Genomic DNA, 26,034 nt, shown 5'->3' with positions numbered 1-26,034 from the left:
TACATCAATCCTCATACTAAGCAAGCATGTAGTGACAGTGGAGAGGAAAACTCCCTTTTAACAGGAAGAAACCTCCAGAGGATCCTGGCTCAGTATAAGCAGCCATCCACCACGACCAAGGGGCCATTATGGTCTTTATTTTCTAGGAGGAGGGGCTAAAATTGCAGTTCCATCTTCGTCCACTAGGAGCTGGCTGCAGAAGTGAGCAAATCCTCATTGACTCCCATGTTAAAAATGCCTTTTTTTACAGCAGAAATAAACATGTTTACAGCATGGTTAAAAAAAAACAATGAAGGTTTTATAGATCCAGTTTACATTCATGACAACTCTGAGGGGGTGAATTCTTTTGTAACTCTTCTGTTTAAGTTGAAATTAATGCTTAAAATTCTGAATAATTAATGAGCATCAGAGCCACATGACTTCAGAGCGAGCTCTGGGGAAAGGCCTCAGCCTCACGTTAATACACTCAACAAAAATATAAACACAACACCTTTGTTTCTGCTCCGATTTTTCATGAGATGGGCTTAAAGATCTAAAATTCTTTCCAGATATACAATATCACCATTTCTCTCAAACATTGTTCACAAATCAGTCTAAATGTGTGATAGTGAGCACCTGTGCTTTGCTGAGATAATCCATCCCACCTCACAGGTGTGCCACATCAAGATGCTGATCTGACATCATGAGTAGTGCACAGGTGTACCTTAGACTGCCCACAATAAAAGGCCACCCTGGAATGTGCAGTTTGTTGCTTTATTGGGGGTGTGAGGACTCAGAACCGGTCAGTATCTGGTGTGACCACCATTTTCCTCATGCAGTGCAACACATCTTCTTCGCATAGAGTTTATCAGAATGTCAATTGTGGCCTGTGGAATGTTGGTCCACTCCTCTTCAATGGCTGTGCGAAGTTGTTAGATATTAGTGGGAACTGGTACACGCTGTCGTATAGGCCGGTCAAGCACATCCCAAACATGCTCAACGGGTGACATGTCCGGTGAGTATGCTGGCCATGCAAGAACTGGGACATTTTCAGCTTCCAAGAATTGTGTACAGATCCTTGCAACATGGGGCCGTGCATTATCTTGCTGAAACATGAGGTGATGTTTGTCACACCCTGTCCTGTCTCCCTGTTTGGTTCAGCCTTGTCTCGTTAATTACTCCCACCTGCCTCTCGTTTTCCCAATCACCTTAGCTCCCGGTCCTCCTGTATTTAAACCCCTTCTGTTCTGTGTCTTGTGTCGGTTCATTGTTCCAGTGTCCGCGTGCTTAATAAACCTGTGTTAATCGTTCCTACTTGCCTGCCTGTTTGTCTCACCCACGTTGGATCCTCACCTTGTCTCCGCTTCGTCCACCGGCGCATATGACAGAGGTCGGTTCATTCTGTCATACGCGCCGGTGGACGAAGCGGAGACAAGGTGAGGATCCAACGTGGGTGAGACAAACAGGCAGGCAAGTAGGAACTATTAACATCGAATGTGAGCATTTGCCCACTCAAGTCTGTTACGGCGACGAGCTGGAATCAGGTCAAGACCCCGATGAGGACGGCGAGCATGCAGTTGAACTTCCCTGAGATGGTTTCTGACAGTTTGTGCAGAAAATGTTTGGTTATGCAAACCAATTGTTTCAGCAGCTGTCTGAGTGGCTGGTCTCAGACGATCTTGGAGGTGAACCTGCTGGATGTGGAGGTCCTGGGATGGTGTGGTTACACGTCGTCTGCGGTTGTGAGGCCGGTTGGATGTACTGCCATATTCTCTGAAATGCCTTTGGAGACTACTTATGGTGGAGAAATTAACATTCAATGCACAAGCAACAGATCTGGTTGACATTCCTGCTGTCAGCATGCCAATTGCACACTCCCTCAATGCTTGTGGCATCTGTGGCATTTTGCTGTGAGACAAAACTGCACATTCCAGGGTGGCCTTTTATTGTGGGCAGTATAAGGTACACCTGTAAACTACTCATGATGTCAGATCAGCATCTTGATGTGGCACACCTGTGAGGTGGGATGGATTATCTGTGCAAAGTAGAAGTGCTCACTATCACACATTTAGACTGATTTGTGAACAATGTTTGAGAGAAATGGTGATATTGTGTATCTGGAATGAATTTTAGATGTTTAAGTCAATCTCATGAAAAAAACGGAGCAGAAACAAAGGTGTTGCGTTTATATTTTTGTTGAGTGTAGATGTTCGGCAATTTCGACTCTGAATTTTAGCCGTGTCCTCCGTGTGTTTGTGTTTGGATGTTAATCATGGAATTATTTGGACAAAGAGGGTAAGCGGTGGTTACTGACTGCACTAACAGACCATCCAAGCAGTTTCTGCTTTTTTTTATCAGTAAGTAAAATTATATTTCTGTACTTTATTATTTACAAAGCACTAGAATGGAGGATGCGTGTGTTTGGGATTGTGAGAAGTTCCTTTAGCTAAAGGGGGGCATAACCTTGAATGCACTGATAAGTGAGGAGGGAGACCTTATTTTCGATTCTAAGTGGGACAGGGAGCCAATGAAGAGCTTTCAGAACGGGGGTGATGTGCTCATATATGCACACTCATCAGGATTCTGGCAGCGGTGTTCTGGATGTATTGTAGCCTCTGAATGCTTTTGCCAGGAATCCCAATGGGAAGCGCATTACAGTAGTCCAGCCTGGAGGAGTCAAAGGCATGGACGAGCTTCTCTGCATCTGCCAGGCTGAGTATAGGGCAGATTTTGGCGATGTTCTTAAGGTGGTAGAATCATGTCTTACAGAGGTGTTTGATGTGGGTGTGAAAGGTCAGTTGAGGGTCCATTATAACATCCAAATTGGTGACAGATGTGGAAAGGGGAATGTTTTGGCCAGAAAAGTAATACTGGTGATAGTGGACGAGCAGAGCTGATGTGGTGTGCCTACATGAATGGCTTCTGCTTTGGAACTGTTTAGCTGAAGAAAATTGAGCTTCATCCAAGCCACAATCTCCTCCAGACAGGTGGTCAATGCAGATGTTTGAGAAGGAGCAGAGAAAGTGGGTGCTGTCTTCAAGTATAGCTGTGTATCATCAGCATACCAGTGGCAAGGTAAACCATGTCTGCTGATGATCTGGCCAAGGGGAAGAATGTGGATAGAGAATAGGGTGGGGCCCAGCACAGAGCCCTGAGGGACACCACAGGTGACATCGTGGGTGAGTTATATTGCTTTTCCCAGGTGGACGGACTCAGTTCTGCCACTCAGATATGAGGTAAACCAGTTTAGATCACAGTTGGTCACTTGTGGATCTCTGAGGGAGACCACAGAAACACCGCAGCTCTTTTAGTTGACTCTGCTTCACTTTTGAGTCACTCAACCACATTCTGGGAGTGTCGACTCTGCTCCGTGTTGACACAGCGCCGGTAGCTAAGTTGACAAAGGCGGACTCGCGGATCTTTGACCACGGTGGACCAGCGAAGCCTGATATCCTCTGCCAGCTTGCCTAGTTAGGATTTCATTACGGAGCAGGGTGGAGATGCCTTCACTTTGACGTCGCTCTACTGCGTTTTTCTGTCTAAAAATGCCCAGAAAAACTCGGTTAGCTTTGGTTTAGCATGTAGCTAATATCCTGCTGATCTCCAATTGTGGAGCATGATCTGATGTAAAAGGCCAGGGCGCCCGGCTACGATCGCAGCGTTCTGAGGCTCTGCGTGTAATTTAACAGTCCCAATTCATATTAGATCTCCACAGGCGACCAGCATGACTACAGCCTTGCACGGCAGCCATTCAGCCGTGTGGGTGGGCTACCCCAGCCCCTGGAGCCCTTCTTAGCTTTTTGAGTTAGCTAAGTTAGCTAGTAGCTACGCTGGTTTATTTGTTCCAGCCGTAACAGCTCCAGCTCTTTTCTCATTTTTGGATTGTCTGGACGTGACGAGAAATGTGACATGGTCAAAAAAATCAGTAGTGGGAACCTCCCATTTTGGCTTGCGGAACAGTGGGCGGGCTGTGTCCATATTTTTATATGTCGATGGTCACGGCGCACTGCGGTTTGAGAAGACAGAGCAGACACACACTCAAAATAATACAAGCCAAAACATTTAACAAAATAAAAGAAGAACATTGCTGAAGTTTTCAACATATTATTTTTTAGTTAGTAAAATAATAGTTTAGCTTTAAATTTTGCATTTTCTAACTGTTTTACGTTTCAGGCTTTAAATGGTTAAAACTAGACACATAAAATAACATTTACAGTTTTGCTAAATTTAAACTGACAATATAACTTTGAGATTATATTTCATTGAATAAATAATATGAAATAAGAAAAACGAATAAAACTGGCACCTGCAGAAGTTGGATTCTTCACCAGGGGGCAGAAGGCAGGCTTCTTCTGAGGAAAGTACAAATCCTGGTAAAGAGATAGAGACCTTATAAACTTCATATGTGAATTTTTAAAATTGATTATTTAAAAAATGATATTTAAAAGAAATAAACCATTTCGAGCTTTGGCTCTCTCTTTACTTTTCTGGCACAACAACTGAACTGAAACTGAGCATCTAGAGTCCAAATGAAAACTCTATGAGATCTTGAAGACTTCAGGAATATTTAGCTCTATAATATCAATCTAGATGTGATGCAAACGTCTCCCAAACACTCAGATTAAAATTTTCCTTCTGGTAAGTTGTCCACCCCTCCTTCATCTCTCTCTCTGCCTCTCTTTCTGTCTTTGTCTTCATCCATTCATCTCCAGCAACTCCGTCTTTGTCCTCTTTTGTTGCTGCTTGACGTAATCCAGTGAATGAATGTTTGAGTTTGTCTGTAGAGATTGAAGTCATCAGAGGCACGAATCACACCCGTATCCACGACAACACCACTGTGACTTCGCAGGTCAGGATTGGGCCATGACCATTTTTAGACTTAAGACAATTGAGCAAGGCGTTCTTGTTGAAGGCAGCAGTAGCCGTGCTGTTGCTGCTGCTCCGCTGGATGTTGGCAATGGTGTCGGGGGTTTTCACACTTTGACGAGACCCAGTTTTGATGCGTTGCGTTATGCTGTGTTAGCCTTTGATGACACAAGGGACAGAGTAATGATGTAAGTCTTAGCAAGAGGGTTCAATTAGATTTGACCATTTCATTTATTTCATGTATTAACACTCCCACTGTCTAATGGGTGACCCCGTGAGGAAAGTTGACCATTGAGCAGGGTTGATGGTTTATTCCTTGGGTCCACGTGGCAGGGGTGAGGAGTGAGCACAACCTCACCCCTGCCACATGGACCTCCAGGGATAAACCATCAACCCTGCTCAATGGTCAACTTTCTTTGCAGGGTCACCCATGAAGACAGTGGGAGGGTTAAACGCTTTACCACCACTGGTCACAATGGTTCTAAGTGCTGGACACAGGCAAAAATATGAAAACACAGATAAAAACGCTCCATAAATAAGATAGGTTAAAGAACATCCCAGATAAAATGAAAACTCATAAAACATTAAAAAGTGAGTTCTGATACAGTGGCATGTCAACTAGCCTGCACAATACTCTAGAAAGCAGTCCGGGTAAATGCGTATGGGTCCAACAACGAAAAAACAATCAAACACAGTTCAAGTCGTCCTAAGATAGCGAGCAACCCAAGCTTTAAAGCTCCTTATTGTGCTTGAGCTTCCAGAGTGGAAGTCGATGCCACAGTTTTGGTGCTAAAATTGCTAATGCTAATACACGTTCACTACGAGACTTTAGCTTGGCCCGAGGGACCACCAGTAGGTGCTTGTCAGAGGAGCGTAGGACAAGCAGCTCCATTCAGGACGTTGTAGAGTAACATCAGTGAGTTGAACTTGGGTAGCTAAGGGTAGGCCGTGGAGCTCAGTGAACCGGGAGGTGATGTGGTGTATCCTAGGCTGATGGAAGACCGGATGCATCACTGCATTCTGAACCATTTGCAGATGTTTCACAGCCCAGGCTGGGAAACCAGTTAAAGAAAATAAGTTCATAAATAAACAAGAGGGCTTCGAGCAGTTGCTGCATCAGGAGCTGGGTGGTGTGTAGAGTCAGGTATGGCCTGATCTTTCTGATGTTAAAAAACGCAAAGCTGCACGAACAAGTCATGGAGGCAGCATGGTCTTTAAAGATGAGATGGTCATCAGTCACAAGCTACCTTTCATGTAGAGAGATGTGTGGATTCAGTTTAGACAGAAATATGTTTTTGTTTGTAATGCATCAGTTCATTAAAAGGAATAAACATGTGAAGATAACATGTGTGATTTTATCCCTACCAAGATGGCGTAAGGCCCCACGCCCCCCGGGGTGGCCATGCCCCACTAATTGGGAACCACTGGTGTAAGGTGATATTTAATTTCAAGTAATCAACAAGCATTTATGCTCTTTTGCTCCCTGGTGAGGTTGACTACTAGCCTAGTGAACTAGACCAAATTCTTGCTTTGCAAAGTTTGGTCTAGGAACGCTCCACTTGTAGCCTCTGCAGCCCCTAGCAGTATCCTGGCTGGCCAATCACAGTTCAAACACATAGAGAGCTGTGATTTGTCCATAATGGTGGGCCAATCATAGCTCTCTATGTGCTTTGGGAACCAGTCACAATTCTTTATCCGTTTTGTGGGCCAATCAGGGCCCTCTATTCGTCTGGTGGGCGGGATGATGCAACAGAGTGGAAAAAGATGGCGACAGCTCGTTTGAATTTTGGACTATTTGGACTTGGGCGTTATTAGAATCAGGAGCAGATGGATGTATTTCAGTTATTTTCTTTAGAAAAAAAGGATGTATGTTCATCTTCTTCAACAGCGGACCACCTCGTTTACCGACATCCATTGTGAGTACGTCACGTTGTTCATTGTCCAGTAGCGTGCGGAGATCGTTTGAAAGACAGCGGTAGAACCCGCCCCACGACCGAGAGCCATCAATGGAGCATTACCAGACTAAATAATACATTTATTTACCGGTACATTTATTTAGTCTGGTTGGCCAAGCTAGTCGACTACAGGACAACGATGTCCTTACTGATTTTCTACTTTTACAGATGCTTCAGGTTAAAAAAAGTTTTCAGACTTTGGGTTTCTGGCTGCTTTTAACCTCATTTATGTCGACATCCATCCTGGTTGTTTTATGTAAAGTCTCTTAAGTTAAGCCTTCCGTAGACAACCAGATGAATGATCACGTCTACTGGTAGCAAGCTAAAGCTGTGGAGGAACCTTTGTTGAGATGAGAGGCGGCTACGGAATTGGGTCTCCTGAAATACTGAGAATTATTTTTATTGCTATTTTATAACTTGTTTTAGGTGTTTTTCAGAATTTTTCATGTTTATACTTTTCTGCTTTTGTTCTTATTGTATTTTTTGTGCACATTTTCAACTTTTTTCTAATCTGTAGAAACACTTCTGGTTTAGGCAGCAAGTCAAGACTTTAAGGCAAGTCACCCTATAAAGGGTCAAAGGTCTCAGTGTGAGTGTAGGCTGGTCATCGGGTCATTGGTTCTCGAAGTAGCTCTTCCATTGACTCAATATCTGCAGGCTTTAAAAACACCCACAGCCTATCAGCTGGTGGAGGGGTCAAAGGTTGCAGAGAGGACAGCCCGACGTCCAACAGCTCAGAAAACATCACAAACTGTTGCTCATCTTCTGTTTCTCTGATAGCAGCATCAAATGCTTTTTGGGCATTTTGTCTCTACCTTTGGGTTTATTGAATATAAACTGAAAGCCTGTCCCTCGTGTCTCACACATTTGGACATATTACCCTGAATTCCTTGCTCAGACTAGCTGCCTGAAAACAGCTGAACCTAGGTGTGTGTGTGTGTGTGTGTGTGTGTGTGTGTGTGTGTGTGTGTGTGTGTGTGTGTGTGTGTGTGTGTGTGTGTGTGTGTGTGTGTGTGTCACTACCACACTTTCCTCGGACCAGTTGGACTGGTTTCTTTAAATTGCCTTTTATCTGAGCACCAGTGTGAGGTTTTGTGCAGATTAAAGTTCTGGTGTCCAACTCGTCAGCTCTGGAATGTCCTCTCCTAATAATATAATCTGGGGTGTGTGTGTGTGTGTGTGTGTGTGTGTGTGTGTGTGTGTGTGTGTGTGTGTGTGTGTGTGTGTGTGTGTGTGTGTGTGTGTGTGTGTGTTGTACTATATTAATTGATGCTGCTGGGTGGAGAGAAGAAACTGTTCTTACTTTAAATACTTTGAATGTTATTCTGAAGCCCTTTTTAATTATAATTTATAACAAGGTTTCTTTTCTTGGTTTTTAATTTTTTTGTTGTTTGGTTATTTTTTTCATTACCATGATAGGATGTTGTAGTTTATAAACCTAATTCTATCTTTCAGTTCTTTTTAAAACACAGAAAGGTTTTATTTAAAAACATTTCATGCGTAGGCTGGTCATTGGGTCAGTGGCTCAGTCAGCCTGACGAAGTTTGCAGCCACAAACGAAACGTTGCAGGTAAATAAAACCTTTCTGTTTTAAAAATAACTTAAAGATGGAATTAGAATTTCAACACAGCAAGAACACACCAAAGAAGTTTATAAACCTTTTATTGATTTATGTTTCTGCCCAGAATGATGAAATTTTTAATATTTTGACCTTACAGCTGTTTTCCATGTGTAACACATTTAATATCTTTAGTCTAAAAACACAGAAATAACGTAACCCAAACAGCAAAACTACAGTGTATTACAATGATGGCATCAGGGCATTCCTAAGGAAAGGTAACAGGGAATTTCTAGCTACAAGAAAACATGGAATACTAATTTAGTACAATGTACTACACAAATTTGAAGGTAACATGGAATTTCTCTGAGCTAAGTAATTACTAAGTCCATGAAAACATTGTCAGAGCAGCTGTCTGCATGCTCCTCCTGGTGGGTTTTGAAGATCTTCAGCCTCAAGGCCAAGATCAGGGGAGCCAGATTAAGATAACAGGAATTTGTTTTGGATTTAGTTTATTTCTCTTTTTAAAACTTTGAGTCATTTCTTGGAATAGTTAGCCTAAAATAAAACGTTATGTAGATGATACTGATATTTATTTGATATTTAAATCATAATGATAACCCACAGATTGAATTTATAGAGCACTTTTCTAGACCCTCAAAGCGCTTTCCATTATTGACGCACTCTAACATTCACAAACTGCTGGTGATTGTAAGCTACTCTGTAGCCACAGCCGCCCTGGGGTGGTCTGACAGAGGCCATGCTGCCATTGGCCGCCTCTGACTCCCACCAGAGGGCGACGGTGGCACAAGAGTTAAGTGCTCGCCCCGTAATTGAAAGGTTGCAGGTTCGAGCCCCGCTCAGCCTGTCTCTGTCGTTGTGTCCTTGGGCAAGACACGCAACCCACGTTGCCTGCTGGTGGTGGTCGGAGGGACCGGTGGTGCCAGTGCTCGGCAGCCTCGCCTCTGTCAGTGCGCCCCAGGGCAGCTGTGGCTACATCGTAGCTCATCCCCACCAGTGTGTGAATGTGTGTGTGAATGTGTGAATGACTGATTGTGTTGTAAAGCACCTTGGGGGGTTCCAGGACTCTAGAAGGCGCTATATCAAATACAGGCCATTTACCATTTTACCACCAACACAGGCTAGTCGGGTGAAGTGTCTTGCCCAACGACACAACAGCAGAATGCCGTGGCAGGAGCTGAAATCTATCCTACAGTCCTCTGATAGCAAGGCAATCCACTCTACCTCCTGAGTCACTGCTGCCTCAAATCCCTAGCAAAAATACCCCAAGCAGTTATTTTCACTAAAGTGGACCTCTGTGGGTCTCCTCTTGGTCTCCAAGCTACGGCTCTGGGGCCACCTGTGGTACCTCAGACCCCCTGAACTTGGACGAAGCCCGACGTGAACCTGGGGATGTTTGAATCTAGGAAAGAGACGTTACAGTAGTTTTGGTTAACTGCTTGGATTTCCACATGAGGAGGATGTGTTGATGTTTGTTTATCTGTTAGACTGTTCTGGTCCACCATCTCTGTGCTGCGTTCACATCAAGCATGGTATGTGAATGATTTAAACGATAGATGATGAAACCACAGACATTTTAATATATGAGGAACGCTTGACTGAACAGACAGAACCGGGCTCGGTACCACCATCCACTCTGAGTTGATAGAACTGCAGCCATGATGTTGTTTTTAGCCTGAAGGCCCATCAAATATCACCTCGAGTCACGACGGTGGCACTTGTTTAAACTTTCACTTCTCTAATGAGGCGAAAGCAGAAAAACCCAAAGCCTTTTGGCAGCTATTAGGAACCAAATAATCTCTCAGCTGATAGAAACTGAAATGAGTTGAATTTTAAAGGCGAACTTTGTTTTCACCGGTTTGAGATTCTCGTTCATAACCTTAAAGAGTTTTTCTCTTTGTCTGAAGGACAAAAGGAGCCCGGAGGTGAGTCACGGTGACTAATGAACTCTAACCTCCTGCTTTTGTCAACACCACCACCGACCTTTGACTCCTCAGACCATTGTGATGAACAACGTTTGATCAGTGTCAGTATTGTGAATGTATTGTGATGAAAACAGAGAGAAGACATGCAGACGGTCCTATTAGAACCGGTCTGACCAGAACCAAGCAGGCGTTTGTTCTGGTGGTTATGGTTGAAGATTAACTCTGTTGCGGCAAAGGATCAGAAAATCATATTATTCAATCAGCACCCCATAAAGGACTGTCTTTCTGCTGGGTTTTCAAACTGTTTTCTAGGTCTAAATGAATTTCTTACACATAAAAAATGACTTTATTACGGAAATATTTACTTTTCACATCATGAACAAGCAGAAAAATCTCTTCTCAAAAATTAGCAAATGTTTTTTGAGTCATTTCAATCGGTTGTGACTATATTACAACAGTTGAAGGAGGTCCTTCCTGGAAAAAAACATGTTTAAGGATTATTTCTGATTCTAACGGGTCACTCTGACTTCAGCATGCAGGCTGAACATGAAAATAGTATCCTACACCTATCTCCTGCATTAGCTTCGGATAGAAAACAGACGGTGAAACTCTAGGATAGAAAATCCTGACATCCACGTCACTCTGTCACTTAATGTTCATGGACTCACGACAGGGAAGGCTGTTGTTGGTTTAGCGTCCAGGAAACAGCAGAGTATGTCATGGCTAATAGAAGCTAATCATTAGCATTAGCAACTCCACCACACAGCAGAACTCCTCCATGCTTGTGTTATTTGTGGAGATTAAACATCAACGTTGCAGAGCAAACAGAGTCAGTGGTAGAGTTGTGTTGCTGTTAGCCAATCAGAGGAGAGATGTCCACATATCAGGAAATAAGACTCCCGATCCCGTTGTCTAGATCTCAGCTCTGATGTGGCTCACTTCTGGTTCCAGAAACAGGCGCGCCGGTACGACTCCTACAGACTGCTGCAGATGCTGAGTGAAGAATGTGAACTCTTGAGTTGGGAGTGACTCGTGGGGGAGTTGAAGTATCTGGGTTAGTCTTTTCTTGGAAAGCCTCGACATTCCCGTGGATCTGATGTGTGGGCTTCCCCCGCTGGAGCCGGTGCCTCTGTGACCGGACCCTAGACGAGCAGAACGATGATTCGGATTTTCACAACGCTTCCTTCACATTAAAAACTCCATTATTATTAGTCTTTTAGTTTTACTGAAGACATTACCGGAATCCAAAAGCTGTCAAAGCATTTAAATAATTTTTATTTATTATGCAAATCAGTGGTCATCAATCAGGAGGAGGCGGAGCTTCCATTTTAGAATAATTGTTGTGTTTTTGTCTCCATCTCTACAGGGAGTTTGATCCTGGATACATCGAAGAATTTGTCTCTTCTTCGGACTCCGGGCCCACTCTTCGACTTCCTTCTCCTCCTCTACAGTTCCCACCATCACCACCAACTCAGGAAGCCCCGTCATCCAATCACAGCCAGCCATGTCCAGTGGTTCAGCTACGCACCAAAAACCGGTGAGAGACGTCTTCAAGCCTTCGGCCGACCTCGTTTTTGGATTTTAGTTCAAACTTTGGTATTTTCAGCCTGAATCAACATAAATCTGAGGCAGTAGAAGGTGGTTTGTCTCATCGGGAACATCAGCAAGGAAACAAAAACACACATGAGTGTGTTTGTGTTTGATTTCCTGCCTGATGTCCTTTAAAACTTCCCTCTGGTTTCAGTAAATCCTCTCGGTGCGCAGCTGATTAAAACAGGAAGCAGAAAGCTGCTCACTTCTCGGACTTCCTGTCTGCTCTTCCTCTCTGTGTTCGATAAACTGAAGTACTCTGGTTTAACCCAGAGGGTCAAACTGGGAGGAAACAGGCTTGTTTCCTCATGTCGCTACGGCAACCTCCGTTTGTTCATCTTTATAACAAGACCTCATGATTCACTTCATGCCTGCGTGTTACTAAATCCTGGTTGGAGGAAGCAGAGGAACTGATTTCTGTGCTGATGTTGAGCTGGTTGGCTAGTAAAACAGGTCTCGGTTCAGATTCTGGTCTCTGAGAGTCACTTTCAGATGTTTCTTTTGTTAACTAACCTGCTTTGAATGATTAACCTGTTGAAGAGGAAATTCAACCACTGATGTGTTTCCTGGAGCAGAGAAACAAATAAAGTAAAAGTCCCAAAGTCGTCAGCACACACTGGTGAAATTCATCTCCTCATCTGACCCGTCTCCGTGGGGAGCGGTGAGCTGCAGCAGTGGCTGCGCTCGGGAACCATTTGGTGGTCTAACCCCCCAATCCAACCCCTTAAAGCTGAGTGTCAAGCAGCTCTTTGGTGTGACCCGACCGGTATTTGAACCCCGACCTCCCAGACCCAGGGCGGATGCTCTACCACTAGGTCACTGAGAATGAAAATAAATTGATAAAATTCTTTCTAATTTGTTGTAAAAATGCACCAAAATTGACAAATGAAAGTGAAGGTGCTGCAGAAACGCAGTGAGCTACTGAGTCTGTGATGTTTTAGTCAGATTTTTAAAGCTGTTGTAACGAATCTACAGAAGAAGCCAGGTTTTAAACGCAAACACGGTCACAGAACACTCACCCCTCCCCTCAGGTATCTTTCCCCAGACGCTTCTAACCGGAACCGGACACCCTAGCGCTAAACACCAGTCGCTGTTATCTGCGGGTCCTTAAAAAGTCTTAGAAAGTCTTAAAAAGTCTTAAATTTGCTTTTCCAAATTTAAGGCCCTAAAAATCCTTAAAAATGACAAACAATCCTTAAATACTGTTTCCAAAGGTCTTAAATGACCAAAGACCCGATAAACAAGATTCTTTTATTTCTATAAAAGTTTTGTGAATTTCTAGTTAGTGTTCAGCATTTTTTGTGTATCATGTTGCCGTAAACGGAACTGTACACATTCAGCTGGTTGTGAAAGGGGGCTATTTTTAGATGAGCACATTAGCTGGTTAAGCTAGTGGGAGCTTGCGCCGTGGGGAAGTGCAACATTAATGGTAACTGGATGGCTAATCTCACGTTCGCGACGTGGTTAGCGCCGGTTCCAGGCAATAGCTGGAAATTATAGCTTAAATTTAATTTGAAATAATTGCTTAAATTTGGTCAAAGTGGCCTTAAAAAAGGTCTTAAAAAGTCTTAAATGTGGTTCCCTTAAACCTGCAGATACCCACATTGTCTGTGAATTCAAACAGTGTTTTTCTTTTTTGGACTCTGGTAGTTTGTCATAAGTGGTAGCAGCCGGCTGTTTCTCCTTCTCTGATGTTATTGAGCAGAGAAGCTCTCACACCGGTGCTGTTCTGCTGCCAAATACATGAGTGTGTAATAAGTGGAGGACCCAGGGAAGTGGGGTGGTTCAGTAAGACCGACATCCAGATGGTCCAATAGTTGGTTTCGGTATAAAACGTGTTACTGGTGGAGGTTTTAAGACAAATGAGTTTGTAGGAGCCAATATTGTTGTAGCGATTATAATTTGGCTTACCTGCGACAAATAAAACATTTTCAACCACTGGTGGCACTGTGGAGTCTATAAAGGTGAAAAGGTGGCAGTGCGCAGCGTTTTTGTGCTACGGGAGATCACACGGTTTTTACCGCCTCATTGGTTTTCATTTGATATCATTTTTGCAGCTAAAATCATCATATTTTCATCATTTGCTTAAATCCAAATGAAATGATAAATGACCCGCACTTGTATAGCGCCTCTCAGAGTAAGGACTCCAAAGTGCTTTACACTACAGTGTATCATTCATCCATTCACACACACATTCACACACTGATGGTGATGAGCTACGATGTAGCCACAGCTGCCCTGGGGCGCACTGACAGAGGCGAGGCTGCCGAGCACAGGCGCCACCGGTCCCTCCGACCACCACCAGCAGGCAAAGGGGGTTAAGTGTCTTGCCCAAGGACACAACAGTAGAATTCTTTGTCTGGAGCCGGGATTAGGGCTGGGCGATATGGCAAAAATAGAATATCACGATTTTTCCAATATTTTATCACGATTTCGATTTTATCACGATTTTTTATCCATGAATAGCATAACTTCAATTGCGTATTAAAGAAGAGAAACATTGAATAAATAAACATTTATTCATATTAGTCAACATTCATTTAATCAACACAGTGCTAACACACTTATATTTTAAACTCACACCAGAGATGATAAAAGCCCTGAGAGAAACAATTACAAAAATCTGTTTTTCTCGTTTTTCAAGTAACTTTACATAAATTAAAATCGTAAACATATTTAAAGTGCAAACATGTCAATTGCAAACGTATTGTGCAAACATTAACTAGTTCAAAATACTATGTAGCTCCCAGTTGCTCATGTAGTGGATAGTTAAGCTCAAATACGGCTCTGATGTGCGGCTGGACCAGAGATCGCTTGTGGTAGCAAATAACTGCACATTCTGAATATTTTCTGCAACTCTCACTTTGCATTCAGCGTACATGCGTGGAATGGCGGAGTTCGAAAAATACTTGCGGCTGGAAAACTCGTAGCGCGGATCCAATGTTTTTATCACGTTCTTAAATCCCGCTCCTACTGTTCGCACGGGGCACAAATCTTTAACCAAGTGGTACGTCACTGCATCTGTCACGCTGTTCCATCGTCTGCTGTCTCTGTCGTAGGGAGTGAGTTTTGTGAGTGTTTGTTAGCGTTTGCTGCCAGGAAGAAGCGCTAGCTGCTGCCGCCGCAGGCTTTTTAGCTTTAGCTGCCAGCTGGCTCTCATTGTATTGTTTGGGATGCCGTCTTTTCAAGTGATTAAACAAGTTTGTGGTGTTGCCATCACTTGTCTTGACGCTCTCCTTGTAAATGACGTTTCGCTGCTCTTTGTCATCTGGTGAAAAACCGAACCAGCTCCATATAACGGACAAGGCGTTCCTCTTCGGAACGAAAACCTCGTTGTCGCTCTCAGCCGCGGCCGAAGCCATGTTTGTTCACAGGTGAAAACAAGCGGGGCACTAATATATTACTATGGCTCACTCTGATTGGTTAAGGGTCAAACAAAGGCGTGTCATTCGCCTGAGGTAAGTTCCCTTTTCAGAAATTCAACAGCAGAGCTGTGAATCGTGATAAAAAGGTCTCTCAAAAATGACAGACCGTCAGATGTGTAGATCGTAAAACGGTCTAAAATCGTCCTATCGCCCAGCCCTAGCCGGGATCGAACTTGCAACCTTCCGATTACTGGACAACCCGCTCAACCTGTTGAGTTGCCCCAAATAAATGCTACTTTGAACCATAACGTCAGCATCTTCATGGGAATTCAAGTGTAACTAAAGGTAGGACTGGATAGTCACTACGGAAAGAGAACCACTTCATTTTATTTTTATCTCCACAACATATTTCTAGCTCTACTATTTGTTGAATTTGTCGTTGTAGCTTTAAATGCTGACTCCATACTTGTGTGATGGTAACGTTGGTTTAGGTTAAATATTTAGGCCACATGACTTTTATTCAGTCCTTCTATTCAACTGGCCTCCTCGTTGGTTTGTGTCCGATGTCGTTACTGGAGGACTCCAGTGGGAGGCAAACTATGACGACACAGAAAATCACGTTTTTCAGGAGGGGTTCGTAAAAATGACATTTTAGTATCTTTCCGGAGTTTTCTCCTTTCAGAAATTATGTATGATTTGTCAGAAATCCGTAAAAGTAATTATCTCATCATGTACTGTGATATAATGTAAACGATACTAAATTTTTGCTGCTAAGCACGCCCCGACCCCGCAGAGCTCCATGCAATAGGAAACTGAGCGCCGACCAGAACTAACCAATAGCGTTAGACTACCACTTACCGTATTTCCGGACTATAGAGCGCACCTCAATATAAGCCGCACCGGGCTAAAAGCCGCAGATATCTACCGGATATCTACTGAACTGAAAACGCAGTTTAACTGAACGTAACTGAACTGATCAGTATCAAACAAAACAGAAAAGTTATTGATTAGTTTATTCATCGTCCTCCTGCACACTGAAACCACTGAAGTCATCCTCTTCAGTGTCGGAGTTGAACAGCCTCAGAAGAGCTTCGTCACATACCTTTTCTGTAGCGATGTCGGTGTTGCTGTCCGTGTTGCTGTCATCATCCCGGGTGAAGCTGGCTTGAATGAGTTCTTCCCGCTGCCATCTCCAGCGCCGAACCATGGATTCATTCATGCCAAGCTTACGTGCGGCAGCACTGTCTCCCTCCTTTACTGCCAGATCGATGGCCTTCAACTTAAATGCGGCATCATATGAACTCATACGTGTAGTTACCATGATGAGGGGGTATGGATTTGAAAAAAATTCTTCGTGGTGCCGGCTGCTTGCATGTGCTAAATTAAAATGAGCACTTTCTTCGATTTCCACTTTTGACTTCCACCTGTTTCACTTCCTGCTAAAGCGCCCCCTGGTGGTAGGTGAAGGAAAATCTTCAGTAAAGCCGCACCTCATTATAAGCCGCACGGTTCAAAGCGTGGGGAAAAAGTAGCGGCTTATAGTCCGGAAAATACGGTACATGCTTCAAATTTAAGGAGTACCTCGGCTGTCGCAGATTTGATGAACTTTTCACGGACAAGAAAGTCTCTAAAATACAAATATATGAGAACACAACATGACATGAGAATAATACTCGTAAAACATCGTGTTTTAGCTGTTTGTCGGCCACAGAAGCACATTTATAAACAGAAACGTGAAGTCGCCATCTTGAAAAAAGTCTCGAGAGACTATTTATGTGGTATGCTTGTCAGCCACTTGATGGTGTCATTGGGTAAGAGAAATACTCCGGAAAGATACTTTGATCACATTATCGGAGCCTTACACCCTCAGTTAGATCCACTTCAGGTTGCGTATCGGAAAGGGAGAAGTGTTGTCGATGCAAAAGCATTCATGTTAGACATGGTGCACAGACATCTGGAGATCCCAAACTCTTCAGCTGTTTGTTGACTTCTCTTCAGCGTTTAACACCCTGCAACCTCACATCCTGGCTGGCAAACTCTCTTCTCTTTTTCACCTGGATGGATCCTGGATTTCTTAACTAACAGATCACAAAGAGTTCTGGTTAACAACACTCTCTCAGACCTTCTTTACACCTCCACTGGCACCCCACAAGGCTGCGTGTTGTCTCCTCTTCTCTTCATTCTCTATACAAATGACTGTCGATCCATCCAGCCTGACAGTTACATGGTAAAATACGCTGATGACACTGTGCTCCTGTCTCTTCTGTCAGGCCCTGCTGTTTACCACAGGCAGGTCCTGCAGGAGTTTGTGGATTGGTGTGACACTGCAGGCCTGGAGCTGAATGTGACCAAAACTAAGGAGATGGTGGTGTCCTTCTTAAACAAACAGAGAGCGCTGGTTACCGCTGCCTCCACCATCATTCATGGACAGCCAGTGGAGCTGGTTGAAGAGTATAAATATCTAGGGACCACCATTGATCACCTCCTGAAATTCGCTTCCAACACTGAGGACATCCTCAGAAAGTGCCAGCAACTCATTTGGAGTCAGGAAGGACATTTTACTGACTTTCTATTATTCTTTTATAGAGAGTGTTATCACATTTTCCATCCCCTGTTGGTTTTATTCTGCCAGCCTGCAGTATAGAAACCGTCTACAAAGCACCGTCAAGATGTGCTCTCGGATCATTGGACTACCACTGCGAAGCTTAACTTCTCAATGTGACCAGCATACAGAAAATCATTAAAGACCCTTCACACACTCTTCATACTGTTTTCGAGTGGCTGCCCTCCAAACGCCGACTTCGATGCCCGTGCTGTAAAACACAGAGGAGGAGAAGTTCCTTTGTTCCCAGAGCTGTGCTGCTTCTTAATTCTCAGTGCCGATAGGGGGCGTGTGCATTACTTGTATGTGTGCACGCATGTAGTTACATGTATGCACGTGTATTTGTGTGCACGTGTGTGTGTGAGCCAAAGGTTTACTCATTGTTGGTCATTCACATGTAAGGTTATGACATGAGTGCGTATTTAGGTTTTACGGGTTTTACGAACGTGTAAATTTGATGGGTTTTTAGAATTTAGAGATTTTAGTGCCGGCTGCTTCACAACGCTGTCTCGAATTGTCCCTCGGGGACTAATAAAGTTGTCTTGAGTCTTGATTAAGGACAATTATCATTTAGATTACCATCAAAACTTAAGGGCCCTGGTTGGTCCTATTTGTCGCTGCAGCGCCTCTGCTGGTCAACGGCAGATTGCTACTTGAGTTTTTGACATAAGTTAGGATGGAAGTCGCATCCATTCACATGGTCATGTTTTTAAGCATCAAATTACTAATAATAGCTGGAATAAGAGAAAAATGTCTATTTGAAGACACAGTCGCAAAAGTAAGCACTACTTGAGTCAATACTTGTGGAAAAAACGTACGCTCCAGGAGTGTGTAGCGACTGTCACAACCTCCAGGGGGCGCTAGTGTTCTTACTAGTCCCTCTATGGAGACGAGTGGAGATTTGCTTCTTCAGGTGTTCTACGGTTGGGAACAGGTTGTTATCGTGTCCTTCTCCACCGCCGGCCCTTCAGATAAACATCCACAACAGCTCCGTTCTCCCAGGATTCCCTAGGCCCTTGGCAGTTATCAGATACCACTGAGTACAGGAGAGTAGGAATGCTGGCTTCCTATTGGTCATCCCAAAACAGGAAGTGGGCCATCAGAGTCCCATGAGGCTGGGTGTTAATCTGGAGAGGACAGATAGACGGATTTATAAACACAAGCTCCTTCTCTGGCTCCTGGTTTTTTTAAAACATTTTCTTTGTTCTTCTTCCTTCTCGCCCTTTTTTTACTCTTTTCCCGCCATCCCGCTCTTCCACTCTTTTTGGCCTCCTGTACTTTCTTTCTCTTTCCTCTCGGTTGTCTCCTGTTTCCTTTGCATTTGTTTCTTCTGTTGTTTAACCACATTCCTCAAATTCAGCATCATGTTATTGTTAAACAACACACACACACATACACGCACACACGCACGCACAGTAGCACACGCACGCACACTTGTGCGCGCACGCACACACACGCACGCACACACACACATATAGACACACACGCATAGACACACACACACGCACACACACACCCACCCACGCACGCACACACACACACCCACGCACGCACACACACCCACACCCACGCACGCAGACACACACACACACATACACACTAACACGCATGCACACACACACAGACACACACACACATAAGCACCCACACGCACACATGCACGCATGTACACACAGACACACACGCACACACCCACACCCACGCACGCACACACACACAAACACGCATGCACACGCACGCACACGCACGCACACACACACACACACACCCACGCACGCACACACACACACACACACACGCACACACACACACACACACACCCACGCACGCACACACACACACACACACACACCCACGCATGCACACACACACAAACACGCATGCACACGCACGCACACACACACACACACACACACACACACACACACGCACGCACACATACACACACACAAACACGCATGCACACACACACGCACGCACACACACACATACATATGCACCCACACACACACATACACACTAACACGCATGCACACACACACAGACACACACACACACGCACGCACACATACACACACACAAACACGCATGCACACACACACGCACGCACACACACACATACATGCACGCAGACACACACACACATATGCACCCACACACACACATACACACTAACACGCATGCACACACACACAGACACACACACACATATGCACCCACACACACACAGACACACACACACATCTAACCCTCTGATCTGGTCAATCTTCAAAGTTTCATCACAGAATTTAAGGCATTAAACATTTTTCCTCCAGTTTTCACCCCAACAGGAGCTGTGGTTGCCATGGTTACTTGATGCTCCTTGGTTTTCATCTAGACTTTCAAACACATTGATTTACAGTTTAAAGTATTACCAAGAGGCCGTCATTCTTTCGTAATAAATAAATAAATAACTTGATTCTGTTTTAGCTGAAGTAAAATGATCCATAACATTATGACCACTGGCAGGTGCAGTCCTTATGTTTCCCGGTAGAGATAACGCTGTCCGGTCTGGGAGACGTTCCGTGAACCTTGCTGGGTCGCACTGATCAGATGATGTCATTGCACCAGACGCACGCTCACAGTTCAGCCTGGTTCTGTCCTCCGTTTGGCCTCCACCTCCTCCCAAAGCTGGCTCATATACCTCATGCTTTCAGGCTGAAAACTGGGAAATTTCATCCTGCAAATGTTTCCTAAAATGTTCCAAAAATTCCAGCGACTCGAGAGCGAGTGCCTGAGACAGAAACGAGGAAATGGAACGCCCCCCGTGAACATTTAGCTGTTTGGCTCAGCCGGCTTCAGATGCATCAGAGTGGTCATTTATGACTGCTTCATCGTCTGAACTTCCACCGTTTCTCATATCTATAGCAGCAGATTTGGATCTGAAGCTCTAACTCTGACCCACAACAACAGGAGTACGTTTTCCCATCAGAACTTTGCAGCTCCGGTACCGGTACCGGTACCAGGACCAGGACAGGGGTTTGACCCAGAGTCTGTGTGAGTCTTTTTCATCCGCACTTTTGCTCACTCTGCCTCAGCTTTAGGTTTCCAGGCAGATCAGATGAGAGATTATTATGGGCTGGAGCAGTTTCTCATAGCGACAGATAAGGTCTTTGCTCAGATGACACACCCCGCACAAACATGGCTGTCATCCCTTAAAAGGATATCATTTTCATTTTTACTGCAGGATTGAATTATTATGGGAATGTTGGACCGTAATATCAGGTACATGTTTTATTCAGACACCTGCAGGTTTTATACATTTACGTATTTTGTTTTCAGTGAATTTTCTAAAAAAAATGTTTTAAAATAGACAGCGTGGAACCTCCTGCTGCAGCATAATAAAAGCTGTATTTTAAATAACTCTTACAGATGTTGATCTAAACCGTGGTGTCGTAGACACTGAGAGTCAGACACGTCACACAGATCTAGTCAGATTAAAACAATTATAAATCGTTTCTCAGCAGAAGACGGTCTCAGTGTCTCCTCCTGAGACCTGAGCTTTGTTTGGTTTATTAGTTGTTTGTTAAAACAATTCCTCTTGGCAACAAGTCTTTGGTAGAAATCCTGGTTAGTCACGTATGGGTAGAACATCAGAAAAGGGCCCAGATTCCTCTAATGTCCTTGTGTTGGGACTCAGTTTTTCAGAGGTTCTTGGTGGATTGGATGATTCGACGTTCTCGTAGCAATCAGAAAATTAAAGAACACATGTGGGTCATTTTTAACATTTACTCACAATCAGGAGCCTTCGTAGCTTGTGAAAGATTCATACACAGCAAGAGCAGCTTGGCTCCTCCCCTTCCTTATGCAAGTCACCAACTTGGCTCCTCCCACTCGAGCCAAGTTGGTGACCTGCAGGAGGAGGGGGAGGAGCCAAACTGATGACCTGCAAAAGGGGGAAGAGCAAGCTTGGACCTGCAGGAGGAATGGGAGGAGCCAAGCTGGTGGCCTGCATGAGGAGTGGGAGGAGCCAAGTTGGTGACTTGCATGAGGAGTGGGAGGAGCCAAGCTGGTGATAAGAGAGAAGAGCAAGCTTGGACCTGCATGAGGAGTGGGAGGAGCCAAGTTGGTGGCCTGCATGAGTGGGAGGAGCCAAGTTGGTGACCTGCATGAGGAGCCAAGCTGGTGACCTGCATGAGGAGGGGGAGGAGCCAAGCTGGTGATAAGAGGGAAGAGCAAGCTTGGACCTGCATGAGGAATGGGAGGAGCCAAGTTGGTGACCTGCATGAGTGGGAGGAGCCAAGTTGGTGACCTGCATGAGGAAACGACTGTGTTGTAAAGGGCCTTGGGGGGTTGTAGAACCCTAGAAGGTGCTATATAAATACAGACCACTTTAACGTCACCTTTAACCTGAATATCATTCAGATGTCCGCCCAAAACTCAGTTCCTTGTTTGGGGAGACGTGCTTTTAGAGTTTCATGTTTGGCGAGGCTTTTTTAAAAGTTGAATCTAAATGCAGTCTCTTTCAGGATCTGAACTTCAAATAGTTCAGTTTGTTTCAACATTCATGAGGTTCGGCTAATGCCCACTACCCTGACCCTGGTAATAAACCTCCTTTCATGGGAGGAGCCAAGCGTGCACTGGTGGTGATGAGCTACACTGTAGCCACAATGATGGAAGTGAGGCTGTCACACACAGACACCACCATCAGGCATGGAGGGGGAAGTGTCTTGATCCGGGACACAACGAGTGGGGCTCAAACTTGCAACCCGCCTGTTCTGGGGCACTTCCCTCCTCTGCCATGTCCCACTTTCCTTCCCTTGTGTCTGTTCTTGCTGAATCCTGAAGGCTGTTCTTCTCATCAAAGCTGATTTAAGGTATTTGATTCTATTTAGTAAACATTCCCGTTCTGTCCGTGGCCCAAAGAACGTCTTCTGGATTCAGGGCACGGTTCCCAGTTTTATCCGTGACTTTTATTGGTGTCTGCTTCTGACCATGTGCGTTTCTGACCGTGATGATCTCACAGTTGTTAATAATCAGCTGTTTGTTCTCCGTAGGAACACATGCTGCATCATGAGACCCCCCCCCCACCCCCCACCTTAAAAACAAGTGTCTCCTTTAGCTGACCTTTCGTCCTCCTCCTCCTCTCTCATACTTTTACCTTCTTTCTGCCACGTCGTCGCTTTTCTTTGGAGGTTTTAGAGAAAAACAGGAAGTCCTCGTCTCTCGACCCTCTCCTTTATCTGCATTTCCTCTCTCTCTCTTCCATCTCACTATCAGTCCAATCAGCTTCATTCCTTGCTGTCTCCACCCTAACCACACTCATCCTTTCTCACCCTTCCTCCCATCCTTCCATCTCCTCTCTCGCATCGGGCCGAGTGATGCTGAGGATGTTTACTTCACGCTTTAATTGGACGGCAGCTTAATGACACTTGATTGCTTGACTTGTTTAATCGACAGGGGCTGTGGGGGGACGTCTTTAAGCCAAAACCAGGAGAAAGAGTCCGATCTGTGGATGGGAGAGGGGACTCTTGATGAGTTTTGATGGCCCAACAAGCAGATGATTGCATCTTTTTCTAGGAGATGCTGCAGACGGAATGGTTTGGGTTGAAGTTGATGGTTAATTTTCAGTAGATGCAAATCAGACCAACGAGGAAAGGAAAGCTGAACTTCGGGGAAAGTCCAGTAGAAGATACTGCGGTGGAAGATGGACAAACATCCCAGAGATGAAGTGAAGTTCCGGCTGTAAAACTTCCAAATGGATCACACAGAAGTGGAACTTTCTGGGACTTCGTAAAGAAGAATAAAGTTAACAGAGCTGAAAGTTGGGCAGAAGAAGAGACGAGAAGAAGTCTGACTTAAATCTGCACCAATGGAGCTGCTCGAGTCTTTTTACCACAAGAAGCTGAGGAAGAGGCTGAAGAAACTGGAGCTGGGCCGGTCCGACGGGGCGTTGTGTCGGGCTCCGTCTGAGACCAGCGTCAACACCCTAACGACCGGACTCATCTCCCGAGTCCTCCGCTTCACTTCCAGGTAAAAACGGAGTTCTTTCCGTCGGAAACACGGAGAGCGCGAGGCTCCGGGGTTTTCATCATTTATGTGGTCGAATGTTGCTGCCAAATGTTCAATAAGCTTTAAAAAGTGTGTTTTTGGCCCAGGAACGGATTCTAGATGATTTCACGCTTGTTTCAGTTTCAGTAAAACGATGTTTCTGAAGCAAACGTAAACGCGTCGGGAGGATTTGTTTTATTCCTGATATCCAAACGACGCGTGAGCTTAACCGACAAAAATGACGAGCTGAACTCAGCATCAATGAAATAAGATGTTTGAATAAAACATGTAACATTATTATTATTATTATTATTATTATTACATAAATACCTTCATACTTTATACTCTTGTGGCCCAAAAGGAATAAAAAAGCAAAGAAATCTAAATTTTTCACATTTCTTGAAAAGACGACAGCAAAGATTTATCTGACATGTGGTTAAATCACAACGACACGGATGAACACGACCCACAGATGTTTACATTTGTCTAAACATCGTTTACAATCAACATCACAGACCTGTCCGTGTCCTTTATGACTCAAACTAATGATGTGAGGTCACTACAAAGGTCAGTACAAAACAGCAAAGACTCGACCTGTGTTTTAATCGCTCCTAACCCTGTTTGAGGTTTACTAACTCGGCCCTGATTTCACCGCCCTGAGGGTCGATTACGTGTTCCGGTATTCCAGCCACGTCCGGTTATTATCCAGCTCCCTGAGGTTTGGAGACATGTTGTCTTTCAAGTCTTCTGTCTCTGATTCAGAGATAACATCACTTCCTGTTTATCTCTAAGCATAAATGCAGCGGCCAAAGATGATGATGATGATCAGAGGGGCATTGCTGCAGCCGCTGTGTGAAGAGCGTCTCTTACCAGAGACTTTCAGAATAAGACTGTGCTGATGTCACAAAGGTCGGTTTTATAAACAAGAAGACGGGTTGGCGCAGTGGTGGCCGAGGCCCAGGATGGCTACTAGCTGCTGTTTGGTGTGTTCTCGTGATTCTTGATGGGACCATTTTAGATTTCCTATACGTACGCCGCAGGACTTAAATAATCATAAATAAATATGAGTCACTTCAGTCACTTTCACTTTAACTTCATATAAAAAGTGAAAAACAAAACAATAGTTTTGTTGTTTGTTTTAGTGTGGCTGGGACTTCAAAATAAAGGTCTGAGGTGGTTGTCTGGCCTTCTTCCCTGACTTTTCATTCATCTCCAGCTCTGAGGCAAGGACCAATCAGCTTTGAGCTTTTTAAGGTTGAACATGTCAGTTTTATACCTCGCTAAAAGGATGTTTGTTTACTAAAAAAAAAAAAACAACTTAGAAGGTAAAGGATAAACAATCATTGCATAACCAAGAAATCTTTGACCAAACTGAGTTAACTAAGTCCATCCATCCATTCATCCATCCATCTATCCATCCATTCATTCATTTATCCATCCATCTATCCATCCATCCATTCATTGATCCATCCATCTATCCATCCATCCATCCATCCATCCATCTATCCATCCACCCATTCATCCATTTATCCATCCATCCATCCATCCATTCATCTATCCATCTATCCATCCATCCATCCATTCATCCATCCATCCATCCATCCATTTATCCATCCATCTATCCATCCATCCATCCATCTATCCATCCACCCATTCATCCATTTATCCATCCGTCCGTCCATCCATCCATCCATTCATTCATTTATCCATCTATCCATCCATCCATCCATCCATCCATCCATCCATTCATTCATTTATCCATCCATCCATCTATCCATTCATTCATTTATCCATCTATCCATCCATCCATCCATCCATTCATTCATTTATCCATCCATCCATCTATCTATCCATCCATCCATACATTCATTTATTCATCCATCCATCCATCCATCCATTTATCCATCCATCTATCCATCCATCCATCCATCTATCCATCCACCCATTCATCCATTTATCCATCCGTCCGTCCATCCATCCATCCATTCATTCATTTATCCATCTATCCATCCATCCATCCATCCATCCATCCATCCATTCATTCATTTATCCATCCATCCATCTATCCATTCATTCATTTATCCATCCATCCATCTATCTATCCATCCATCCATACATTCATTTATCCATCCATGTATCCATC

General features: G+C 44.2%; 1 protein-coding gene across 11 annotated transcripts in view; it reads left to right on the top strand.

Annotated features, from left to right (window-relative positions):
• shroom3 (shroom family member 3) overlaps positions 1-26,034 on the top strand; it is an 85,641-nt gene that overhangs the window by 27,455 nt on the left and 32,152 nt on the right. For 10 of the 11 annotated variants that reach the window (XM_015943453.3, XM_015943452.3, XM_015943454.3 and 7 more), the window contains one exon: positions 11,671-11,841. In XM_015943453.3, the coding sequence (XP_015798939.3) occupies positions 11,671-11,841 (171 nt within the window). Of the gene's footprint in view, positions 1-11,670; positions 11,842-22,961; positions 23,874-26,034 lie in introns of those variants that run through there. The other variant, XM_015943456.3, reaches the window with a different exon arrangement.

Source organism: Nothobranchius furzeri, chromosome 6, assembly GCF_043380555.1.
Source record: "Nothobranchius furzeri strain GRZ-AD chromosome 6, NfurGRZ-RIMD1, whole genome shotgun sequence".
Taxonomy (NCBI): domain Eukaryota; kingdom Metazoa; phylum Chordata; class Actinopteri; order Cyprinodontiformes; family Nothobranchiidae; genus Nothobranchius; species Nothobranchius furzeri.
The sequence above is the reverse complement of the archived record's forward strand: the minus strand, read 5'-3'. Positions and strand labels throughout refer to the sequence as shown.